We start from the raw sequence: 24,397 nt of genomic DNA, 5'->3' as shown, positions 1-24,397 counted from the left end.
TGAATGTGTTTTTTTCCGTGATACTACCCATAGCAAAGCAAAATTGAAGATGAGATCTCGTTTCTGTCACATTTACGTCTCCTAGACATAAATGAGAACTGTTTGAGACTAAACTGCTTTTCTCATTCTTCTCAAACATTTCTCCTGAGAAATAAGTCTCACAGTGAGCACTGTTTGAGATCTCAGAATTCTCTCACAACTGTCTCTTCTCCAGATCTCAATTAAGAGAAAAATGAGCCATATTATGTTGCGCTCAAGTATGTCTCAATTTGATATCCTTACTTCAAATCCCTTTCTCAGTTACGTCTTAGTGAAAGACATCAATGGTTCTGTCTCTCGTTGCTCAATAATTTAGATCTTGTTTTAGCCTCTTTTTTTATTGTCTCAGCAAAAAGAAAAATGAGAATAGTACAAGCCCTAAAATGAGTCTCATGATGACACCATTACAGTTCATCTCGAGAAAATAATATTTTTTTATTTATTTTATTTATGTTCAACTTAAAAAAGTTGTTTATTGCTTACATATTTATATAACTTTATTACAATTTCAAGAGAAAAAAAGTTAAATCATTAAGACGGTCATGTCCTCAAAAGACATATTTTTGAAACTTTTTAAAAAACATGAAATTTCAAGACAACGTTGCAGTGTCGATTTAAAAAACTTTTTTTTGACTGCTTAGATAAACATAAATGAACAAGAATGTATGTTGGGTTAATGATGCTAGGTTTAGTTAAACACAAACACACGCATGCACTGGCACACATGCATACACGCACAAGTGCATATACGCACACTTATATGTTGGTGGGTATTAAACATTTAACACATTGATGTCTGAACTAAATAAAGGCCATTTGGGATAAAATTTGGATCACCTTAAAGTGAACAAAAAATAGATTTTACATTTTAAACAAACAAATAAAACACATAAATAAAAATAATCAAATAAATAAATCAACTTTTTAGGGTGGTACAGATTTATGGGGTTCAGTTTGAGTTACTTTATCTTTGTCTTTAAAAATCCCCCTTCATGCAGCCTTACAAGCTGAAAATATTTTCTGTTTTCTTGATTTTAGTCTGCATCATATTGAACAAACTGAAGCCTGGAGTAACGCGATTTGAATTTTAAACTGTATCACAGCCTCACGTGACACAGATTTCTGATTGGTTGATCAGGGTGGGAGGGAAAACTCTGTGGTTGACGTCACCAACGGGCCGGACTCTGCAAGCGGGAGAAGTGGAGAGGACGAGAGACTTTTGACGAGCGTTTGTCGTATTTTTTCTGCGTTTTAACAATCCGTGGGATGAATCTCCAACATTTTTTTGCTTGTCTGGAAAAGATTCAAGTAAAATCTTTGAAGTTTGAACGGTAAGTTTGCGATTTCTTTCCTCCAACTCTGAACTCAGTTGAATGCTAAAGGTGTTTTAAGCTAGCTCCGCCACTAATGCAGACGTCTGGGCTACTCGCGGTGGCTTTGGCTGTATACGTAATTATTACATTTTAAAAAGGTTAACTTGTGCTTTTTTAAATAAAAAAATAGAGACATTGAAGAGTTATTTGCAGTGCAGAGTTTACAGAATGAGCCTCGATATTTTTCCAACCAAACGCGTGCCGTGAGTTCTAAGTGACTGGAGACATTTTGCTCTTCAGTTAAGGGTCTGCAGGGTTCATCCCATTCACAGTGTGACGACACCACAGACCATTTCCATTATTGCAAACTTCAAAATGTACAGTTTCACTGTATGTTCAATTTTTACGCTGTAAAAACCTTTTATCTTGTTTAAAATATCATCTTGGAGACGTTTGGCCTGGCATGTCATCTTTTTAAACTGGTCATGGACATGTGTTTAAAGTAAAGTCATCATTAACTGCTCACATGTCTAGAAAGCATAATCTGAATATTTAAGTATGCATATTAGGGAAACATGTTCTCAGCCCTCTGTCAGTGGTGGAGATGTTTAGAGAGCACAGATGTAGCTAAGCCAACCATGTCAACACTGATATGTACGAGGATTTTAGTGAATCAGATAAATCATATTTAAAAACCTTTCCAGATCTTTTGTGCTGTAAAATGTGTGTACACGTTTTTTTCCCCTCTGATTCAAGGTGATCTAAATTCTACACGTGAAAATGAGTGAATCAGAACCCATGTTCCTCCACACTGCCATTATGGAGGTCCTACCAGAGCCACAAAAGACATCCTGGAAGAACATTTGCAGTCCATTGGAATAAATGGAGTTGTATGAGGATCTAGGATTCATAGAAGAGGCTGACTTGCTGCCAGCTTTGAGACCTGTTCAAGCCCGGAAAGGTCTTGCTCTTTGGAAATTGAAATGTGAGTCTCAAACATTACAAATGAGTTTTTGTAATGCACAGAAGTGGATATGAATATGAATGGGTAACACACTGACAGTACAGTGTAAACTTTATACACTTATACTGTTTGTTTGTCTTTTGTTGCAGACCAAACGCCAGAGAACAGCGCATCATCATCTGTTGAGACCTCACCAGCACAATCATCATCACTTTTGTTATTGTCACAGAAAAGTTCATCATCCACATCTTCCAGAAGCTGAGGACTGTACATACATTGACTGGGAGGACAGCTTTGAAATTCCATGGAGTAAGTTTTCTGAGGAATTTGTGCAGAGGGGAAAGGGACCTGGCCCAAGACTAAGGAAGGAAATGGTTTGCACTCTTGTTGCAGAAATGAAGAAAGCAAGACGTTTTTCCAAACTCTAAAAGGCTGCAGATGATGCAAGGAGATTGTATGTGGTAAGTAAAGTTTCAAGTATTAAATTATTCTAAAGGTTTTGTCATTGTACACTGTACATGAGTGACATGTTTACTTCATCCATTGTTCTGTCTTTAGGACAGTCTTGCTTTTCCCCAAGGAGGTTCATGCTGAGTTTGGACCGCTCCATCGTACACAACAACATTGCAGCACTGTGCCTGATGTTCAGAAGCTACTTCTGCTTTAACAGTCATTATCCAACTGAGCTGGCTTCAACCCTGGAGTTTCTGCAAAGGTACATATTTATGAGTGCTGTCATGCGATTGATTTTTGGGTGTGATAGTTAATCATGACTTGCAGTTAATTATTCTAATTAATCTTGTATTAATCTAACTCAGGGCTGCTCATCCCTGGTCCTTGAGATCTACCAGCCTGCCTGTTTTCCAACTCTCCATGAATTGCTTGCTGCTGATTACCTGGACCAGGTGTGTTCATTCAGTCAGAATGTGGAGACATCTGGTTGAGCTGATCAACAGCTAGCAGGGCTTGGAGATCTAGAAAACAGGCAGGGTGATGGATCCCAAGGACCAGGAATGAGCAGCCCTGGCCAACTTAAAATTTAGCTTTGAAAATTTTTATTTTGGGGTAATTTGATTTAAATAGCAAGATTGTGTCACATTAAAAGAAATAAAATACAATTTAAAGGGTGGCTTTATGAAGTTTTCTAAGTATAACAGACTTTTTTCCAACCTTTACCTTTGTACCTCTAAGTGGTAATTCTTCAGTCTCAAACAGAACAAAGACCTAAGCCAAAGTGCTCTACTTTAAAAAACTAATGGAAATATTCTGAACAATCCAAAAAATATTGACCACAAAATTCTTAATCATACCATAATATATATTCGTTGAAATATTTTATTCCACAGTTTGCCGTTCGGCACGATCAGCCCTCAGCGTCCCAATTAAGACATGGGTATTATTTTTCCCTTGTTAAGAGCCAACCATGCAAAATGTGAATTTTGATCATTTCTTAAATGTTTGATCTGGACTGTATCATGAAAAATGAAATGAAACAGATTTGAACCTTATTTGTTAAATAGTTAATGCCCATAGTATGCTGCATTTCAATTCTTTTAACTGAAACAGATGTCCTCTCAAGCAACGTGTGGCTGCTTTTAGGGATGACAGAAACGTAATCTTATGGTAGCATTATGCAGCTGCTTTTATAAAACTAGTTTGCTTCTAGCTTGAAGTGTTATCTTTGTTTGTTATGTGCTGTCTGTTATCAATTTACTCATGCCAGATTTTAATGTTCTTGTCTTACAGCTTATGTCCTGAGATGTGCCACTCTACCTGGTTGGGAACAAATTGAAGAGGCCAAGCTCAAGAAAGCCTTTGTCAGCAAATGTAGGGCCAGAACAGGTTCTAAGGCCACTGCTATGATCTACAGTATGCGGACTGGTTTCTCTTCCATCTTTTTTCTTATTTTTTATTCTTATTTTTTATCTTAATTTGGTTCTCAAATTGGTTAATGGATTTGGTAGACTGCAAGTTTCAGAGAATGTTTTTATCAGGTACTTTTTTACGTGGTTACATAATCTTGTTTTTTCCTTGTACCTCAGCAGTGTACCTGTCAGTGTGTTTGTTGTTTAAAATCTGGAAGTATTCAGAAGGTGGGGATGGCTGGGCACTCTCCCTCCTTCTTTCCACGTTCCACCATCCATTTTAGAAGAACATAAACACTCACCTGAGCACAGGTGTTAGCTCACCTTTGCACTAACAGTTTGCATGACTGAATGACTGAAATATTTCACACTAGTTGGTTTTAAGGCATAAGTATGCGTGTGAACACTATCTGTTTTGTGTACATGTCGACATGTGGACATTTTTGCAGCTAGCAGGTGTGTTTATAACATTTGAGTGTGTGTGTGGACAGGCTCCGCCCTTTTTGTACTACATTTGAACCGTACCATAATGATTAACAACCAGTAAACTTGTTGCTTTATGCTGCTTCATGGTCTTATCCCCCTTCCCCTCTTATTATCACCCCCTACCCCCCCCCCCCCCCCCCCCCCTCTCTAACATCCCTCTCTCTTCTTCCCCTCTTTCCTTTTCCGTCCGGTCCAACACCAAAGATTTTCAGACATGATTGAAATTAATAAAGTTTGGCCTCAATTACAAAAGGGGTTTATTCAGACATATCTTTGGTTTGTCTGAAGATTAATAACCCCTCTTGTTAAAGTAAAATCTGTCCAACACAAGAGGCCCTCAGCTCTCATCTGCCTGCCCAGCTGTTGGACAGGACAAGTTAGAAAAAAAGAAAAAAAAATCTGAAAGTATTCATGACCAGCATGTCAGCCACATTGAGTACGCCACGGTTCATGTACTTAATGCATTTAATATTTTAAAAAGTGTCTAATACTGCTACCACAATTCAAATGCTGTACTGATGATGGTGCTGCCCAAATAAAGTGTAAAGCATTTACATTTCTAGTATTGTTTTTACTGTTACTGTATATCAGTGGTCTCCCATCCTGGTCCTTGAAGGTCACTGTTCTGGATGTTTTAGCTGTTTTCCTGCTCCAACAGATCTGCTGCAGTGGTTGAATTTCCTGTTCAAGTTCTGCAGGAGGTGGTTAATCACCTGTTGATTCACATCTAAATTCTCTTTTCTTTCTCAAATATATCTCAAATATCATTCTCATTAACGGCTTTGTTAAGACATTGAAGAGAAATGATTAAGACATGAAAGAGACATCAGACAGACAACGATGAGATCTCTTTTAGGACTCATTCTTCTCAGATTTGTCTCATGAGCGTCTTAGGTTCGTCTCTCCCACTTCTTAATTATTGCTCTAACAGTTGTCTCAAATCAACCTCATTTGTCTCAGTGATGTCTTTTCTCATTATAGCTGAACTCTTGCTCCTAAGGGACCCTTAGGAGCAAGAGTTCAGAAGCAAATGATCACAGAATGATACAAATATGAGACGTTCAAACTGATCTCAAGAGACGAGATCAAGCAATATATGAGCAACAGATTTTTCCTATGGGTAACAAGGTTGGAGTCACAGTAACATTTGCTTTAGCAGTATCAATCTGTTTTTTTTTTACATAGTGCAAACAAGGTAGGAGAAGTTAAAGGTATTGCAAATTCCGTAACATGTAGCATGTTACAAACAAAAATCAGAGTTACTGTGAATAAAGTCTGACTAACTGATCTCTGACTCTTTTGTGTTGCTTCATGCTCCTCATAGTTTGGTGCGACTGATCCATGACAAAAGTCCAAAAATAGACTTTTCATGGATAGTGCGCCTTACAGTGCAAAAAAGCAGAATGGAGTGAAGCAGGGAGCCCCCCCCCCCCCCCCCCCATTGTATTTTCTACCTACAAATACAATCTTTTTTCAACTTTTCGCCTGCGCCTGATTCACCCTAATTTGAATAAGGAAATACCAAGAAATGCAATTTTGAGCATACTTTTCTCTATATGTTCATCATCGTGCATAAAATGCCACAAGAACATGTTAAAAACACTAAGAATGCCATGGAGTGGGTCTTTAAATAGACTCCGAAAATAATATATCTGCTAGGATTTCAGAAGAGTATGTTAATGCATCAGATATGACTATTATGGATGTTATTCTTTCATGTTCTTTGTTGTTAAATGACTAAACAAATATATACCCTGACTTGTTAAGGGGCCTATGTTATAGTTTTTTAAGCCTTTTGGCGTAAACGTATTTGATAATATATTACCATGGCACACTAAAGAAATTTTTTTTTAAATATTAGTTATTTGCACTACTAATTTTGCTACCTGGAAGTAAGACGACTCAATCTCTGAGGCACCGCCTTTCGCTCCTTGTGGGCGCCGCCCATTTTCTGTTGGCCTCGGCAGTGTGTCTGCATTTCGTCCATAAAAACAATAAATTTCTATTGATTTTTAAAAAAAAACAAGATTTAACACAAATGTACATGAAATCAAACTAAATAAGTCTTACAAAGACAAAAGAAAATAAGACATGACATGAGTGTAAACAGTAAGATCATGGAATGATCAGAGAGTTTTGATGTACAGTCCATCTGCCCCATTTTTTCTTGAATTTGCCCTTCTCTCAATCTTAAAGCGAATCTCCACCACTATTTCAGTCCAGTCTGTGATCGTTGGTGGTTCTGGCTATAGCTATCTTCTAGTTATTGGCTTTCTTGCTGCAATTAGCAATATTTTCCCCAGATACTAATCTTATTCAGAGGTTTTACCCAGATGTATCACTAACTGAGTGAAGGGGAATGTATAGTGCGGAATATTAGGTAAAACATGATGGATGGAATGCCAAAAGGACCCAATTTGCAAACAGCTCCAGAAAACATGGGAAGGATTTGCATTTGCTGTATCCCATTGTCTCCAACATGTCTGTGGATCTGCGGATAATTTGCTTTTATTTGAAGGTGTGATAAAGAAGCGCACAAGATTTTTCCACCATTTCAGTGATGTGGTAGAAGAATGAGTTGAGTAGCATTCTTCATCTGAAACAGTGATGGACATTTTCTTTTTCCACTTTCCTTAACATAGAAATTTGTGTTTTTCTGACATGAAATCAACAACATCCGAACGTCTACAAAGATGGATGTCCATGTTGTGAATGTAAAATGTTTCTCTGCGGAGAAAGTGGGAGTGTGGGGGCGGTGCTGGCCGACTCTTCCTGGAAGGGGCGGTTCCTCACTTTGTGATGTCACAATGTGAGGGCCCACTCATTTTCATGGATCGGGATGGGCTGGTGCTCAGAGAGAAATGGAACAAAGGTTGTGTCCGAATTCCCACCCTGACCCCCAACTATTAAAACAAACTATGTAGTGCTGCACTGTAGTGCCGGGAATTTTTTAAAAGCAATTCGGACATCATGCTCACTGCTTTACATGAAGTCACCTTCCACTTTCGGCTTCTCCCATCAGGGGTCGCCACAGCGAACAAGTCGCATGGTAAATTTGGCAAGTGTTTTACGCCGGATGCCCTTCCTGACGCAACCTTCTCAAACCAGGCTTGGAACCGGCAGAGGTAGAGAAGGGAACAGGGAGCAGCCCGGAGTCGAAACCTGGTTTTACGGACGGAAGGCGCCGCAAACCAGCACGAGTTAAAAGTTAAAATCTAATTAAAATGAGCGTTTTGCAACGATTATTTATGAGTCCACTGTCTTATGAAGAATAAAATGTTGATGGCTTATCAAATTAATACAATTTTTTGGATTAAAAATGTTCCGACGCAATGCATTGTGGTCTATCTTCACCGATCTAGTGAGCATCGATGCACACTGGTTTTTCGCAGAGACTTCTGGGAAATTTCCAGGGTACTCGATTTTGGATTTGTAGATTCGGACGGCACTACAACATGGCGAACGCACTGTATAGTGCAGTATGTAGGGGTTAGGGTTGGAATTCGGACATACCCAAAATACTGCTTTGGGATTGTATTTCATGAGGAATTAACAATATAATACACCTAAAAGCCATAAATAGTTAATTTTGAATGACAATGGCACTTCTATTCTGCCAACAACACAGAGTCCACGGTTGGTGTGAATGGAGTTACAACCGTTCATAATGCGACCTTCCCAAAAATTAAACATGGGTTCCCATCAGTCAACGCCCACTCAACACGCCTGGCGTGGTTTCCTTCAAGTCAAGCTCATGTTTGTAACATCACAAAAAGCACAGCACTTGTAGCAGCTAAGCTGTCTCTCAGATGTATTAACTAGTCGCAGCGCGGGTAGTTATAGTTTGTCTGGTCAAGGGGGTCTGAAGGAGGAGGCTGGCGCGCGCCTGAAACTCGACCTTTCGTTGGTTGTCACATGTTGAGTGGAAATTTCCACTTCGGCTGCTGCTCGTCAGACGGAAAAGCCCTCGGTTCTTGTAGTCCGCCTGTGTGCCTCTGCCCGCCGCAGCCGCCGTGCCACTTTCTCCCATTCGGTAAGACCGTTAAACTATGATGAAACGCGAACCCTGCCGCTCTGCTCCGGCCGCGCTCGTAATTATCTGGTTAACTCCGACCACCATATTTGATGGGCTTGAAGTTGAAGCGCGCTGTTTGATTCGGAGGAGAGTTTCTCCGTGGAGGAGGAGGGAGGCGGCCGCGAGGGCCTCGTTTCTGTTGGCGGAGAAGCGAGTTCCTGCTCCATCATTGCTTCTCTGACACGTTTTAATTGTTTATTTGGTTGTTTGCTGAACACTTAATTTTTTAGCAGACATATTTGAGTCGGTGGCTGAAAAACCGCCACGCGCGCGGCGATTTCCTACAGAGTTCTTGTTTGTTTACTTTTGTTAATTTGTTTCCGAGCTGAGCTGTATCCTAAAGTTCCTACAGAAGGGGTTCCATCCATTTTTTCTAGCCACTAAGGAAGCACTGAAAGGGAAAGTTAGTGTCTCTCTTTATTTTGTTTACAGATAACTTGAGGAGGAAACGCTGCCTGCTGAAAACTCGCCGTTACATAGACTGAGTTGTGTAACAGGCGGTTAGCTTAATTTGTTTAGCAGAACAGCTCTTATGAACGTCTGTAGCTGATGTACAGACCTGCTGAAAAAGTGTTTTATATGATACCTGCGCTTGGGTTCCACCTGGTTGATGAAAAGAGGAGGTTTCCTTTTGTTATCTTTGGTGTTTTTACCTGATTTAGCCTCTGGTGTTGTGTTGCACAGTCAAGGAACTCACTGTCCTCAGACAGACAGACAGATGATGCTTCCACTCTTCTTGGTCCACATTGTTTCCTCCTCTCACTAAGCCTGTTTGGAATCATTGTTTCTCTCTAAAACTCTTATTTATTCAGGAAGTGTTAATGAGTTGATACACCACCCGCTTCCTGGTTACTTGAAGGTCTCCAGCTAGGAGGTGACAGTTTGGGACCAGATGCTGGCCTGGCCTCGATCCTATTTTTATAATGACTTATGGATCCAAAAATTGCCCATCTGTGATTATAAATACCCTGTTGCCACACAGAGAGGATTCAGATTTTTTCCATATAGAAAGCCCTTTTTTTAGTTCATTTGTTGTTATAAAACCTGACTGTGATCATAAAAGCAGAAGGAGTTCGTGGCTTGAGTTGGGTTTAAACAGACGTCTGGAGGGTTGTGACACCAAATGGTTGCCATGCTCAGCTGTGGCTGCAACCCCCACCCACACCTCCACCTTATACTTTTTCCCTCAAGCTTTTTAAATTCTGCAACCAAGTAAAAGTGATATTTTAAGTATACCGTCAAGTGTTAAACCCTTAAGTTTGCCCTGCATGTGGTGTTTTATGTGTCTTTTGTAGCAAACGGGTGAAACGACAACTGTGCTTTTGGTATTTTATGAAATATACTCTTATTGCAGCTTGTAGTCTGTACCCAAAAGTGTCTGTTCTTATAATTTAGTGACATTAATTTACAAACGGAGACTGGTTGCAATGCAGTGAAATCTGCATTGAAGACAGATTTGTGTTCCTTTTTTTTAATTGCTTTTCATTTTTGTTTGATTTACATTTTCATGCCAGCTCAGACTTAAACTGCTGTCAGCAGAGAAAAGGCTGTAGATCTCCGCCACCTACTCCACGGCTGTGTCTGAACCTGAATGACAGATGTAGGTTGAACCCTGCTGAGCAGCTGTTGGCTGTGGGGGGCTGCTGGGCTGGTGGTGGTCATGACGTCCGTGCTGAGTTGGCTCTATGAAGAAGAGCTTCTCAGTGACACGAAGATAGAAGACTCTGAGAGGCAGTGCCACGAAGGTTGAAGGCATTTGGCAGTTTAGAAATGCGGCTCAGTGTACAGTCCAACAAGCTGTTTGCTTTCACCGACTCGATCATATCATTTACGCGTGTACAGAAAAAAGAAGTATCCATCAGACGCCGGTTGAACCCGATTGCTTCAAAGCTTCAATTTTTTGTTTCTGATGTCCGTACAGGAAGAATCTTTTACTACACACCTTACACACTTTTCTCAGACAGACATAAAGATTTTTACACTTTTCTCTTTTGTTTAAACTCTCAACCTTCATAGAAAAATAAGTCCAGTATTATAGAATGAAAACAGATTTGATCGCAACCGAGGATTAGTGTAGATTTGGCGAACTGAACGCATTCTGTACAGGAGCTAAGGAGGAGATTGATTGACAAGGTCAGCAACCAATCAGGAAACAGAACACCGTGTGCTGTACTAAGTGTGTTTTTATGAATGCCTTACTAGGGTAGTTTCGTTATTCTTTAGCCAATTATATCTTATGAATAGATTGAAACTGGATTGTTGAGTTTAAACATCTTGGGAAATTAACTTTTTTAGAACACTAAAGCCTTGTTTCCACTCTGCGGTAAAAAGTACAGTCTAGTGTTTAGCGCCGGCTCACCACCTGGACCATGACAGTCCATTAGGCCACCAAGAACCGCTCCTCCGGAAGCTGTCAGAAAGAACACAGCGTGCTGGACGGACTGCCTCCATAACAGCAACATAGTCCTAGTTTACCCAGTCATGGTTCTGTTGTTTCATTTACTTTAACATCTCCAGCTTATGATATCACATGTGCATGGCATTACCTAGCAGCCAGAACGCAAGGGTTAACCGTCCCTGATGAAGAAATATTCAACCTTTTATCATTAAAAGTTCATGACTGAGCAGCCATGGCAGGAAAAAAACCTTTCTATGCCATATTTGTGGAAGTCAATTGTGAAATCCGTCTTACATAATGTCAAAAGGCTCTTTCAGTCTTTGTTAATCAAATTTGGCATGCAGTAATTGCATTGTATATGAATGTGCTACAACTATCTTTGTGGGGACTATAAGATGGGTTTTTTTCTCTCTAAACGTTTCACTGTTTTTTACTACTTTATCAGTTTTGCTGAAAAAAACGATGGATAATTGTGTGAATGTGGTTTTGAAAGTTGAGCGGAAGTTCTTTGAGGTTGAAAATGGCGTCACCTCCAGAAAGGACAGCTTGTCATTCGCCTTTTCCCTCACCCCACCAGCTTAGAGTCAAGGTTGAAACCTTGAGCATGAGAATGGGACGCCGGCGACACGACTGGCACACGAGCTGGCAGATCAATAGTGACTGATAAGACAAACGTGGAGTCTCCAAAAGCCTCACTGCGGGCTGCGCCTCATCAAGGTTATGTACAGAAGGCCAATATGATGTTTACCTTTGACCAACCTTTAAAGACACACAGCAATGTTTTATAGATGGATCCATTCTGCAACTCAATCTGGACAATTAATGTAATTGACTTAAAAAAGCTTTGGTGCTGTGACGCATCCTGGTATTCATTCCTTTTACCGTCTGAAGAAGAAGCAAGCAAAAGGGATGAGGGTCGGCAGAAGCAGAACATATCACGTGTTTGTACTACGTCACAGTGTGTTGTTGTCAACTTTGTGATGCTTGGAAAAAGTTGACGGCTGTGCTTTTTGAAGGGAAGAAAAACTGGCTTTTTCCAGGTCTGGAAGAGGAAATGTTCAAACACAGGGACTCAAGATGATGGATATAAAGCTTGAAGATTTTTTTTTTTAAATCCCTATTTCAGTAAATTTCTTTTAAAAATATTGGTGTTTATTTAATCAATTATTTCAGCATTTTGTCACATTTCTTGTAATCCTTTTGTCTTAATTCAACCCTAAAAGGGGACAGAAGCATGACGAAACAGTATGTTCAAGTTCCACATTGATTCCCATGTGAAAAACCCTTGAAGGCTACAAATAATTGGGTTAATAATTCAAATGCAAAAGGTAGTTGTCTTAACTTGTTAGAGCTAAATTACTCGCAGGTAAAATCTAGTCAAACGTGACTTTCAGCAGGTGGCCGCTTGTCTCTGAACCCTGTGGAGGAGCTCCACATCCTCAGAAAGGGAATACAGTCTGGATGTGATAGCAGCTTCATTTAGATCCAATTTTTTAGGCTTTAGGCGACATTTAAAAAAATAAAATCCACTGTTGCTGCTGGAGTTCTCGTTAAAACAGGAGGTGTACATTCTCTGGTGTTCATGTCGGGGCATCACTAAACAAAAGCTTGTGATTGTGTTGTAGTACTGGAGACTGATGTCCTGCTTTCTCCCGTCTGGGTTTAAAAACGACATTCACTGTCTGCTGCATCAACCATCATCTCTTTGCTGTGCAGTAAATGATAGTTTTCCAAATTGGCTGTGGGATCCGTCTGTGTGTCCAGACTAGAACAACTCCGTTTGAAAGGAGGAAACTTTTAGGATTCTTTACCCTTAGACCAGCAAAAGATTGATGCTGCTTGGGTTTCTATAGTTTGAAATGAAAATAGTGTTTTATTAATTTATGGAAGTGTTTGGCATAGTCTCTTCATTAAAAAGAAATTCTTAAGTCTCCACAAATGTTTTCACCTGTTGGACAGCAGCTTCATTTTTTGTTGGTTCAAATTAAATTGTGAGAAGAAAACAATTCTCATTGCAGATTAGAAGGGAAATTGTTTTAGCTAACAACTCATCTATGGATTATTTATTAACAGATTAGTCCAGATGGTTTTAAAAGTACCTAACAATGTTTTCTTCGATCAAACATCAGTTTGAATAGTGTAGCAGCAAAAATCTCTAGTTTGGAGTCGTCTGTATTAAAATTAAACCGCCTATAGCGTATACCATGTATATGATAATATATTACCTTAGGCTCACAAAAGAACAACATTTTTATATATTGTTTTAAATATTGTTTTTTTTCCCTCAGTTTTTTTCCAACCCTGAAGTAAAACCACTCGATCCCTGAGGCTCCACCCTTCTTTTTTTGTGGGTGCCGCCCATTTCATGACATCTACCTCAAGCCCGGCCTTGGCAGCGTGTCTGCGTGTCACCCACGAAAGCAAACATCCAAATCTTTGCAAAGATGGATTTGCATATAAAAAGAAAGCGTTTTTTGCCAACTCACCGCTAGCTCCATGGAGAACGTTGGGTGTGTTCACACCCAGGCGATTTTCACTGACGATGAGCGGAGGGAACATGCAATTTCATTCCCTGACATTAGATGGTGCTTAATGTAAAACAGAAATACTCCTGTACACAAGGTGGCGCTGCGCAACTTTACGCTTCTTAAAGTCGCTTTTCACTCAGAAGAAGAGAGCAAGTATTTACGCGCTTGTCAGAATAATACAAAGAAAACATGAATATTTCAAGCACCAGTAGCTCCAACTGGTGCTTGGTTCGGGGATATTTTAGAATGTCCGTCATTATTTCTTCGCGGCTGTGTAGACGCTACTTGACGTCTATCTTCTTCGCTGGTATGTGTGCTCAGCAAGGCAGTTTTGTGTTTGAGCGCCCCCAAGTTGTGTTTTACTGTAACTTCAGAGGCTCCAGACACGTGTGCAAAAGCGCCGTTCTCATTGGTCGAATAGATTTCGACGTGAGGCGTCAAAAAAAAAAAACGAACCCAAGGCGTGTTTTTTTTTTTGACGCGTGGCGTTTTTTCGCGTCGGTGTGCACACTCTCATTGGTGCCCTTTGTTTAGTCACGAGGCGTTAAACGTCGGCGAAAATCGCGCGCGAAATTCGTCCCGGTGTGTAAGGCTGGGGGCGGTACTGAAAGAATAGACTTTATAGAATGGAGTCTGTGCCCAAACTGCAGCATCTGCACCAGTTTAAATAAAATTTGATTTTGTTCAGAAACTGCATTCTTTCATTTGCTAAGAAGATTGTCTTAAAATGTGTGGAAGCTGTTTTTATGTGAAGATGTGACAGACTGTAAGCAACCTAAACGAGAAAGAACAGCATCATATGATGGACGTTACGTCACACAGCAGGCCCGATAACATTTGACATGGAGACGATAGTTATTTGCCCCAGAAACATGACATTCTTCAATAAACACCCGTTATCTTAAAAGGTTCCTTAGTCTGAAACATGCAGACAAACGTATTCGTTTAGTATTTTGAAACCTACTTAATGTCACTTTGTCATTGATTTACCAGAGGACTGTTTTTAGTCTCGTGGGGTTGGAAGGTCTGCTTAAGAAATAAGCCTTTCAGGTTCAGTTTTAGATCAAAGAATCAGGCTAACCAGGGTGAAGATGAGCTTTGCTGGTTCTGTTGTTTTTTCTTCTTTTTTTAGGTTATTTCTTGTCGAATTCATGTTATTGCTGCCTTAAACGGTGACAGAGAAACCTTTCTGTGGCCCCTTATTGACGAGGCGATGTAAACACACTCTTGGTTTGTTGTCTACAGAAATGACGTTATCTATCAACGTCAGACGTCTGCTTTATTGGAAATTGGGTAAAGATAGGGACTATTTCTTAATCTAACAAAAGCAAACTAGGGTGAGCCTTATGTACTGACTGAAGGCTGTACTTTAGAATATGATCTGAATAGTTTCTGCTTTTTTATGTTTTAACTTTGTCCAAACCTCTGCACGTTGTGATGTTTAGGCAGCAAGTGGTAGTCTATCAGAACCCACTTAGAGACCCAAGTAAAGTCAGCGGCAGCGGCTGGGACCATCAAACATTTGCACAGGAAGGCGTCTGACAACGACAAAGTGTTTTTAGTCCACCTTTACATAGAAAAGGATGTGTTTTACTTTGTAAAACACAGCATTTGCAGTGAGCTTCCTCAGCTCTACTCCTTTCTGTGCTGTAAGTAGATACATCTTTTTACAATATTTCACTGTCTGGTAACAACGGACTGTGTGGTTCCCCTAACTCAAATGTTTGTTCGCAGAGCAGGAGGGTCTCAAACTGTGAAGTTCTAGAATAGATTGGGGTCTATATTACATATTTGAATGTCTTTTTCTTTCCCACTGGTGATGCCAAAGTAGCCACATTCTGCTGTACCGTAAATACATCAGCGCCTACTTGCCACAAGCTGGTACTAAAAGTATATTTAACTTGTACAATGTTTGACCTCAGAAACATCCCCTAAACGTTTGCCTGGAATGTCGATGGGCCATGAAGTTTATAGAACTCTCCCTGCAATGTTGCAGATTTTTCTGCTTTCTAGTTACACTTGATATTGTCCAAGAATCTCTGTGATTACCCATACTGTACTGTATTGGAGCTAGTACATTTCCATGCACAGTTCAGCAGTTCTCAGACCCTTTGGGTTGAAACTGGTGCTCCGTTTGGTTTTGTCTTCACGTCTGAACATGTTCCAGGCGAGGAAAGCCTTGAAAAGGTTCCTAAATAAACCGTGCAGCTCAGAACTTGGTTGCTGCCCGCTGGTTGCATGAGTCAGACGCTGCTGCAGTCCCTCACATGCTGCGCTGGTTTGTGTAGCGTCTGCCAAGTTAGCAGAGATAACGAGCCCCACTTTGACACAAACATAACCTTGAGCTCAGTGACATCTCAGTGACTATATGTGATTGGTCGGCCTTTGGTACGTCCTCCACTCCACCCTCTCCACCTGGGTGTGTGCAGAACACGCTAACTGTAGAAAAGAGACAACAGTGTGATGGATGAACCCGCAGACACTGTCATTGATTTGAAATCGGGTCAGTTTAAGGCATAATGTGGTTTTCACTGTTGCCGATGCCTTCAGTGTTGCTAATGCACAAAATGCTGTTTTTTCTGCACTTCTGTTTGGGCTTTTGCAACATGCTATTGATTGAGAGTGAGGCCTTCTCCTTCGAGCAGACATGTGTGGACATGTGGGTGTACATGTTGGCGATAGGGCTGGCGGGTTGAGACCATAGAAAAGGAGGAGCACAGAAAGTTCATAGGCTGGCTGATGCCCGGCCCCCTGCATTTAAAACCCGGCCTTTCTTTACCTGAGTTACAATTGAGTCGCAGCTCTTTACTCATCCGCTTGCTTGTCATCTTCTTTTTTACACGCCCTTTCAAAAGAAGAAGGGATTAAGGAGCCTTGCTGGAACTAAGGACGCCTCTTTAAACTGCTTTAAGGCCTGTTTTGAGTGAGTGGACAATAAAGGTTTTCTTTACTCTCTTCCTTTGACCAAGCTCGTGTTTGAGTGACAGCAGGATTTGCGGCGTAGCTTTGAGGAAACTCAACAGTTTGGAAGGGCTGCTGTTCTCATTTGCAGCTGACCTTTTTACAAGACAGGTTTTTGCAGGGCGACATTGAATGGAATTTTACTGAAGGCTGATGCAATAGGGAACTTGCACATTTTTGTATTTTGTTGTTTAATTTTTACATGTTAACTTAAACATTTAAAAGTAACAGACGTAAACTTGAGGGTTGCCTCGTTTATGTTCTGCTGATAAAAAACTTCTTGTTTTCTGTTTTTGGGTTTATACCACATGTTGGTATTTACTTGTTTTGCATTTAAATATTTACAAAAACAATTCCTAAATATTGAAATGTTAAAGCGAAGTCTTTCTGGACATAAGTGGGAATCAAAAAGTAATTGAGAAGCATCTCGAATCTTTTTGCTACACGCAACATTTGTGCAGTCCAGTTCAAATGTTTCATCTGTGTAGGAACTAAATCTGCACTTTCCACTTCAGATTTATTTGCATGAATTATATCCTTTTTATTAGTCTACAGTTGGTGGTTTTTTTTGGGCCATCCTGTCAGACAGGTTCATCCTCTTGCCAGCCAAAGATGACCCTCCTGCTGTTCCCTTGCTGGGCTCACAGCAGAGAACAACGCAGTGAGATTAGCTGTACCTGCATGTGTGGTAGGAATTCTTGTTTAAAATGCTGTATGAAAGCCTCTTAATCTCTGTTGACAGAGTTTACTTGTCAGCAACGCACAAACGCAAAATGGGCTGTCTATCAGTAACTCAAATATTGGCTGAAAGATCTGGTCCTGTGGGTCAGTGCGCCTCAGTCTAGGCAGGGTGGGGTCCAAGTCTGGAGAGTGGTTTTCTTTTTTTGCTAAAAGTAAAATTTGTTGCTGATCCATCATTGCTTGTTGACTGTAAACATGAACTGTTATAAAAACTTTATGTTGCTTGAACAATCTCTTAGAGGTTTGAAAAAGAAACCGAATCCGAGTTCTTCCCATTCCCCTCTGGCTTTTCTCTATCCCTCCAGTTGTAGGGCATGGGGGTGTGCGAACTCCGAAACAGTTTTTTTGTTGGGGAAACCCTCGCGGCGAAGGGCTCTGTATCCGCGTTGTGCCGCAGAGGAGAAATGCATTTTTTTACGTGAGTGCACTCTGAAGCACAGAAGTTTACATGTAAATATACAAGTCATGACTTTTTGTTTTAGCGTGACTTTTAAAAATGATTACACTTTTTCCTTTTTTTAGAGCACTGGCAGCTACTCGCTAATGTGGATGACCGCCGGCTATTGATGATGTCATCTAAAGTGGGAGTGACGTTCGATTTAGAAGGCACTATTTCTCTATAACTCTTCGTTTGGAAGGCTAAATGTAGGAGTGGCGAAAAGTCGTAGCAGGGGAAGAATTCAGATTCGGCCTAAAATTGTAAATATATAAAAAAATAATTTTTTGTGTTTATCCATTTTGGCAAAAAATCTTCTATTTTGTTTAAATAAGCTGGTGATTAAGCTACCAAGTAATCAGATCAATATTTAGTGTACACCCAGAACTGGTATGTAGTCGAGTAGGGTGATCTATATCTAGAAAACTAAACATTATATCATAAAATTCCTTTTCTTAAAGCGATTTCCTGCATTTTCTCAAGCAATCACCATTTGTTCTGTTGGTAAGAAGTCTTCTACATGATATAACTATTGTTTGACCTATCTGTTATCTTTATCAAAATTAAGGATTGTGGACAGAAAGACTGTCCGTAAGCAGAATCTGCTTCATTAAAGACCATCTGCTGTAATGGGTTACGGTCAGGGCATCAAAAAACACCGTAACATCTGTTCAACTCAACACAAGTCAGTAACTGTAACAATGTTTGAACAAGAAAGCGGGAGTCTCAACAACGGCATGATGAAAATGTGGATAAATGTCCTCGTATGAACCTGTTAGTGGCAACTTTTATTTTTGATAGAGGTGTGGTTTCTGTTGAAAGGTCTTTATGTGGTTACAACCAGAACATACGTGTAGCATTTAAAGAGCCCTTTAAAACCCATTGACAATTCAGAATAATTCCTGATGCCGCATTTATTTAACCAGCTGTTCATTTGACAAGGGAAGCTATTGTGCTGAAGTAGAGTGGTCAACCTTTGATTGGAATATCCCAGGTTAAGTTCTCACCCTACCCACTCATGTGTCCAAGTGTCTTTAGGCAAGACACTGGATCCCTAAAAACTCCTGGTGGTTATGGGTTGGCGCCGCCATCAGTGTGTGAATATGGATGGGCATGAGTGAATGGGACTGTGACTAAATCATCCCGGGCCTTTGAAGAAGACCATTTAATCCTTCATCTGTCATCTTCCTTTACAGTTGAGAAATGTTCTTTACCCGTGTTAACTGTCCGTTTTTCTTTGGTAAACAAATGTTACCATTTAACCCTTTAGCACCGGTGACACCTAAATAACACATGCTCTTTGACAAATGACACCTCTTTAACCATTTATGCAATTAACTTAATTTCAGCTGATTCTGAAGTGGAGAAAAGCGGCTTTTCATATCGATGGTGCCCCCAAGGGTTTGGTGCAACACATTACTAACGTAAAGTATTTTATATCAGCACAAAGCCACTTTTTTCCACTTCAGATTTTCCTAAAATTGCGTTAATTGCGTAAACGACTGAAAAGTAACACTTTAACACTGGAGCTACACCTCTGCTGTTAAAGGGTTTAAGACTGTTTGACATTATATCTACAAAGAATTCCATTGAAACGAAAGGAATCCATGTTTTTATGATTCAGTTTTATATTTTCTAAGGAAAACAAACTGAAAGTCAGTTAATGTCCCTTGTCCTTGTTCTCACATGCTGATGTCTAAAGGTTGGACAGAAAACTCACAAGTTCATTTTTTAGAGGTACATTTTCAAAAAAAAGCTTTAGTTTGTTAAACAGCTGCTTTAACTAATTCCATTTTCCTTTTTGTCATTAATTTTCGAAGTTTTGCACATTACTGACAGCGTCCAAATGCATTAATGTCATGTGTATTAATGTGCATGATCAGGAAAACCAAAAGGGTCTTGACCCCTGCAACCACGGCTTACTGGTTGGTGAAGCTCATGACTCACTTACCTAAATTAGCTTTAGACATCGTGAGTGTCGTGAACACTGCAAACCAGCTCAGTGTGGTTGGAGTGTCCGCCCTGTGACTGGAAGGTCGTGGGTTCAAACCCAGGCCGAGTCATACCAAAGAGTTTAAAAATGGGACCCTCTGCATTAAGGGATTGGATTGGGGGGTTAAATCCACCAAGTGGTTCCCGAGAGCGCGGCTGTGTCTGCAGCTCACCACTCCTAATGTGGAGAACGGCACACTTTCCTGTAATAAAAAAAAAAGGTGCACACATTTCTTTGCTGCTTAGTCTTTAGGTGTAATACAGTTGAACTTGTGAAACGCCTCTTGGTTACCAGTTTAAGCGCACGAAAAGAGATCTGGCCCTGATAAATGCCATGTAATCAAAGCAGAAGGGAGCTGTGACTACAGAAGAATGAGGGCTGTGGGCCTCTTACGTCTACACTGTTGATTGAAACAAACATTAGCGACTGGTGTCAAGTTGGACTGAGCCTTCGCTGACAGTTCTGTAATAGAGAAGGGTCGAATGATTCCCTGGTGGTGTGTTCTGGACTCTTTTCCTGTTTTTGTTGAGTACGTTTTTAGACTGACAGAATAAGGGAAGGTGCCTCAGGGCAGCACTGCATTCCAGAAGTTGGTCTTTATGCTGCGTTTTGTGATGTGAGGGCGTTGGCAACAGAGATCTAGCCACACGTGTGACTACCAAGCAGCTCCATGAAGAACCAGTCTGTAGCTTGTATTAATACTTGCTGAGAGCCTGATAGGCTCAAATAAAACCTGTAATCAGATACAAACTGACACCTAATGTTGTCGTTTTTTGTCCTTTTTAAAGGTCATCTCTCCAAGGCTTGGATCAAAGAGAAAGCCAGTCCTGTTACCCGTTTGTGACGCCTGAAACCCTGAAGCTCCACATTTCTTGACTCTTCTTCATCTGCTGGAAGCGTCAACATGCCGAGATTCCCGGAGCGGCTGGAGTTAAAAAGAGTCGCCACTGAGCCCGACAATGACAGCACCGCAAGCTTGGACGACCACTTGGACTCAGAAAAGGGGGTCCTCAACAGGTCAGCGCGCGCAGCCCCCCCCCCCCCCCCCATCTTTATTGTTTCTGCACACATGAAGAGATTTAAGGCTCTGCAAACCCCTTATAAAGTCATCTTCTAGCACACAATGCAATGAGGTGAAGTTAAACCACCCTGCTCTGCGTTTCTACAGCCAGTTTGTCAACGAAAATGACGACGGAGAGAGTGACCGCTTCCTGTCCAACGGAATGATGAAGAAGAAGAAATATGAAGAATACCAGGAGGAATACGTAAGTCTGTCCAGAAAACCAGCAGACTTCTAAACGTTCTTTTTTAACTCGTAAGATAAATCAAATGCAGAATATACACTGTTGATGTGATGCAATCATTCAGTATAACAGGGGGTTTTTAAAAATCAATTTATTCATCAAATCCATGAATTTTGTCTTTCTAGCGTTGGGCAAAATACGCTTTTGGTAAAACTCACAAGTTTAATACTAAAGGTTCCACTTTATTCAGTTTAATTGACTAGTTGTGTAAAAACTGGTTTTAGAACGAAAGAAATGTTGCCTCAGACATTTAGCCGTTGCTGCTGGTAAAGGTCTGCGGGTTGTTGTGCTGCATCATTCATAACTGGACTCTTGTCTAATCCGAGCAGCATCCTGGCCACGCCTCCTTTGGCATGTCAGTCTTTAACCTGAGCAACGCCATCATGGGCAGCGGCATCCTGGGCCTGTCGTACGCCATGGCCAACACGGGCATCGTTCTGTTTACGTAAGTAAGGCGCCGGGGGGGACGACGACGACGAGGCTCATGTCTTTTCTCATATGCTGTGACAAATGTAACTTTGAGATCCTGGATCCTGTTGCAGCTCTGACCTTTAACCCCTCAGCAACCCCCTTTAACATACGAATAACCTGACAGACCCCCCCCCTTCCTCCTCCAGTTGGGATCAGTTTCTCAGTTCCCTGCAGATTCACACGTCCCTGCCTTGTGTCTTGTCCTCATATCCGCCTCATTTCAGTCCATCTGAAACCAACTTTGTCTGGTTGTAAAGGAGAGTTTTCATGTAATTAAATAGGATTTCTGCTTCAAATCCAGCAGCAGAGCTGTTATCCTCTGCTGCAGGCCTGCATAATAAATGTAAAAGTATCGTTATCGTGAAATCAAGATGTGCAATACGCATATCGCAAAAGTTGGCAAAAATTGCAATAAATGGTTACCTTAAATGTGCTAAAACGATCTTGTAGTATTTAACCAAATAAATCCATTTATGCATTTGACCGATGGGATGGACTTTGTCTATAATAGATGCTCGCCTCCTATGTAGACTAGAGTTATTTGGAGTTTAAATCCAGTTTTTTTGTCTCTTATTTAAACTGTTGCAGTGAAATGGAAATGTTTTTGGTTGTTTTGCTATCTGTTAATGTAAGTTTATATCGTCATCGCAATATTGATCACTAATATCGCCAGTTTTCCTCATATCGTGCAGCCCTACTCTGCAGTAACACAAACAAAGCAATTTAAGCCCCGAATTAAAGACCCACTCTGAAAATGGGGTTTTTAACCCTTGTGCTATCCTAGGCACGTTAACGTTGGGAGTTGGGTCATCTAGACCCACTAGACAGTGCTCTGAACTTTTTTTCTTCAATGATTTGTGATCTTCACTGGTGTCCATGGATTACATGAAATCTTTCCACCTTTATCCACCTTTGTCATGGTAGGGAGAACACCTCAATGTAAGGGTGGGGTCATCTAAGATAGCACAAGGGTTAACATGTTCTTGTGACATTTTCTGATGATGGAGGACATGTATAGAGACATTTTGGCTTAAAATTACAGTATTTCTCCATTCCAATAGTTGTGAATCAGGAGCGGACGATAAAAAAAAACAACGCAGTTTGAAAAAAGATCGGATTTGTGACGTAGACGGCACGCTCTCTGCTCCAAGCCCTTAGCGATGAAGAGGAGGTGGGGGTTGCTCCACGCCAACAGTCCCGCCCACAACTCAGAGGGGAATTTCTAACGAATTCCTGCCGCTCTGCAGAAACTATGACTATGAAATCGCACAGGTTTTTTCTTTTTTTGGGGTAAAAGCGGCATAATCATGATGAAAAGACAAGATGATCGTAGTGGGACTTTGATGAATCTGTGTCACCTCTGAAATCATTTTAAGGGATGTTTTAAACCCACAGACTTTTCTTGTCAACATCCATCTCTGCAGAATCCTCCTGGTGGGGGTGGCCATCCTCTCCCTGTACTCGGTGCATCTCCTGCTCGTGACGGCCAAAGAAGGAGGTCAGTATCGGTGAGGAGGAGCAGCGGCCTCTGCTGCGTCTGAAGGCAACAGGTTAACGCGTCCCGTCTGTCTGGGCAGGTTCACTCATCTACGAGAAGCTCGGAGAAAGAGCCTTTGGGTGGCCCGGAAAAATGGCCGCCTTTGGATCGATAATCATGCAGAACATTGGCGGTAAGAGAGACCAATTTATTTTAGATTCTTTTAGAAATAACAGTCTGTGAAAACCTCCAAGTTGTTGTTCTCCCCGTGCAGCCATGTCCAGCTACCTCTTCATCGTGAAGTACGAGCTGCCGGAAGTGATCCGGGCCTTCATGGGCTTAGAGGAGAACTCCGGGTGAGTGCCTGAAGGTTCAGTGTTCAGTGTTCAGCCGGCTGGATTGTAACCCTGGTCTGTGTTTGCAGTGAGTGGTACCTGAACGGAAACTACCTGGTTGTGTTTGTGTCCCTCGGGATCATCCTGCCGCTGTCCATGCTGAAAAACCTGGGTGAGCAAATCCATCTTACGGCCGTTTGAGGTGTGGTTTGGGGGTGTCTGTGCAAGGGGGGGGGCACTGAAGAGGGAAGTTTAGTTTCCACAGATGAAATGAACAAAGAACGGGATTGTGTTGTGTTTGTTGTGTTTGAATGTGTGAAGCAAAACAGAAACCAGATGGAAGCAGAAATAAAGGAACGTACAAAAACACACAAACTCAACAAATGGTTACACAACACTTTTGTCTAAATCTGAACTGATGCATCAGCTTATATAGTAAAGCACTCAGTGCCCTTGTTGTAGAGCGTCTGCCGCGAGAGTGGAAGGTCGTACGTTCAAATCCACGGTCAAGTCAAACCAAAGGCTCTAAAAACTGGACCCGGTGCCCCCCTCCTTGACGCTTAGCATTAAAGAGTTGTATTGGGAGGGGGGGTGTTGAATCCCCACATGGTACCTGTGTCTGGAGCACCCCCCCCTCCCAGGGGGGATGGGTCAAATGCGGAGAACAGATTTGACAGACCTCAGTGTGGGACCACCACTGACTCAGAGAACTGGACTTATCGAGTGTGAGTTTACTGCTGATTCCAGCGAATCAACTCCTCTCAGTCGCCATTTTTCGGAAACCACCATGTTGGAACCAGAAACCGTCACTTAGCAGTGACAGTCTGAGTCGGTCTAAATCATTGTTTTCACGGCAACCACTCTTACCGGTCAGGAGTTGGCTTGTTTGAAGTCCACACCCCTCACACCTGAAAGCAGGCCACACGAAATCTCTCTGACATTTCAAACATTTGATGTGAGACCACAAACCTTTATTGAGGCCTCTGGTTGGTCAGTTTATAAACTGAATAT

At 41.2% G+C, this 24,397-nt stretch overlaps 1 protein-coding gene and 1 long non-coding RNA gene across 5 annotated transcripts in view; both read left to right on the top strand.

The window, feature by feature from the left end:
• The first annotated feature begins 1,195 nt into the window (after positions 1-1,195).
• Positions 1,196-5,221, top strand: LOC105355696 (uncharacterized). Its single transcript, XR_002872828.2, has 6 exons — positions 1,196-1,370; positions 2,109-2,337; positions 2,466-2,625; positions 2,710-2,777; positions 2,875-3,031; positions 4,063-5,221. It is a non-coding gene; the product is annotated as an uncharacterized LOC105355696 (long non-coding RNA).
• Positions 5,222-8,421: 3,200 nt separating this feature from the next.
• The window catches only part of slc38a4 (solute carrier family 38 member 4), a 28,435-nt gene continuing 12,459 nt past the window's right edge, over positions 8,422-24,397 (top strand). Inside the window, exons 1-8 of one of the 4 annotated variants that reach the window (XM_011490891.4) lie at positions 8,422-8,700; positions 20,588-20,816; positions 20,968-21,064; positions 21,433-21,548; positions 22,999-23,072; positions 23,152-23,244; positions 23,326-23,407; positions 23,476-23,558. In XM_011490891.4, the coding sequence (XP_011489193.1) occupies positions 20,704-20,816; positions 20,968-21,064; positions 21,433-21,548; positions 22,999-23,072; positions 23,152-23,244; positions 23,326-23,407; positions 23,476-23,558 (658 nt within the window). In that variant the 5' untranslated portion in view covers positions 8,422-8,700; positions 20,588-20,703. Of the gene's footprint in view, positions 8,701-9,006; positions 9,146-15,018; positions 15,318-16,434; positions 16,592-20,587; positions 20,817-20,967; positions 21,065-21,432; positions 21,549-22,998; positions 23,073-23,151; positions 23,245-23,325; positions 23,408-23,475; positions 23,559-24,397 lie in introns of those variants that run through there. The other 3 variants (XM_078941682.1, XM_020714244.3, XM_004082879.5) reach the window with 3 other exon arrangements.

Source organism: Oryzias latipes, chromosome 23, assembly GCF_053564925.1.
Source record: "Oryzias latipes strain Hd-rR chromosome 23, Olatipes_Hd-rR_3.1".
NCBI classification, from domain to species: Eukaryota; Metazoa; Chordata; class Actinopteri; order Beloniformes; family Adrianichthyidae; genus Oryzias; species Oryzias latipes.
Note: the sequence above shows the minus strand (reverse complement) of the source record. Positions and strands in the feature narration are given on the sequence as shown.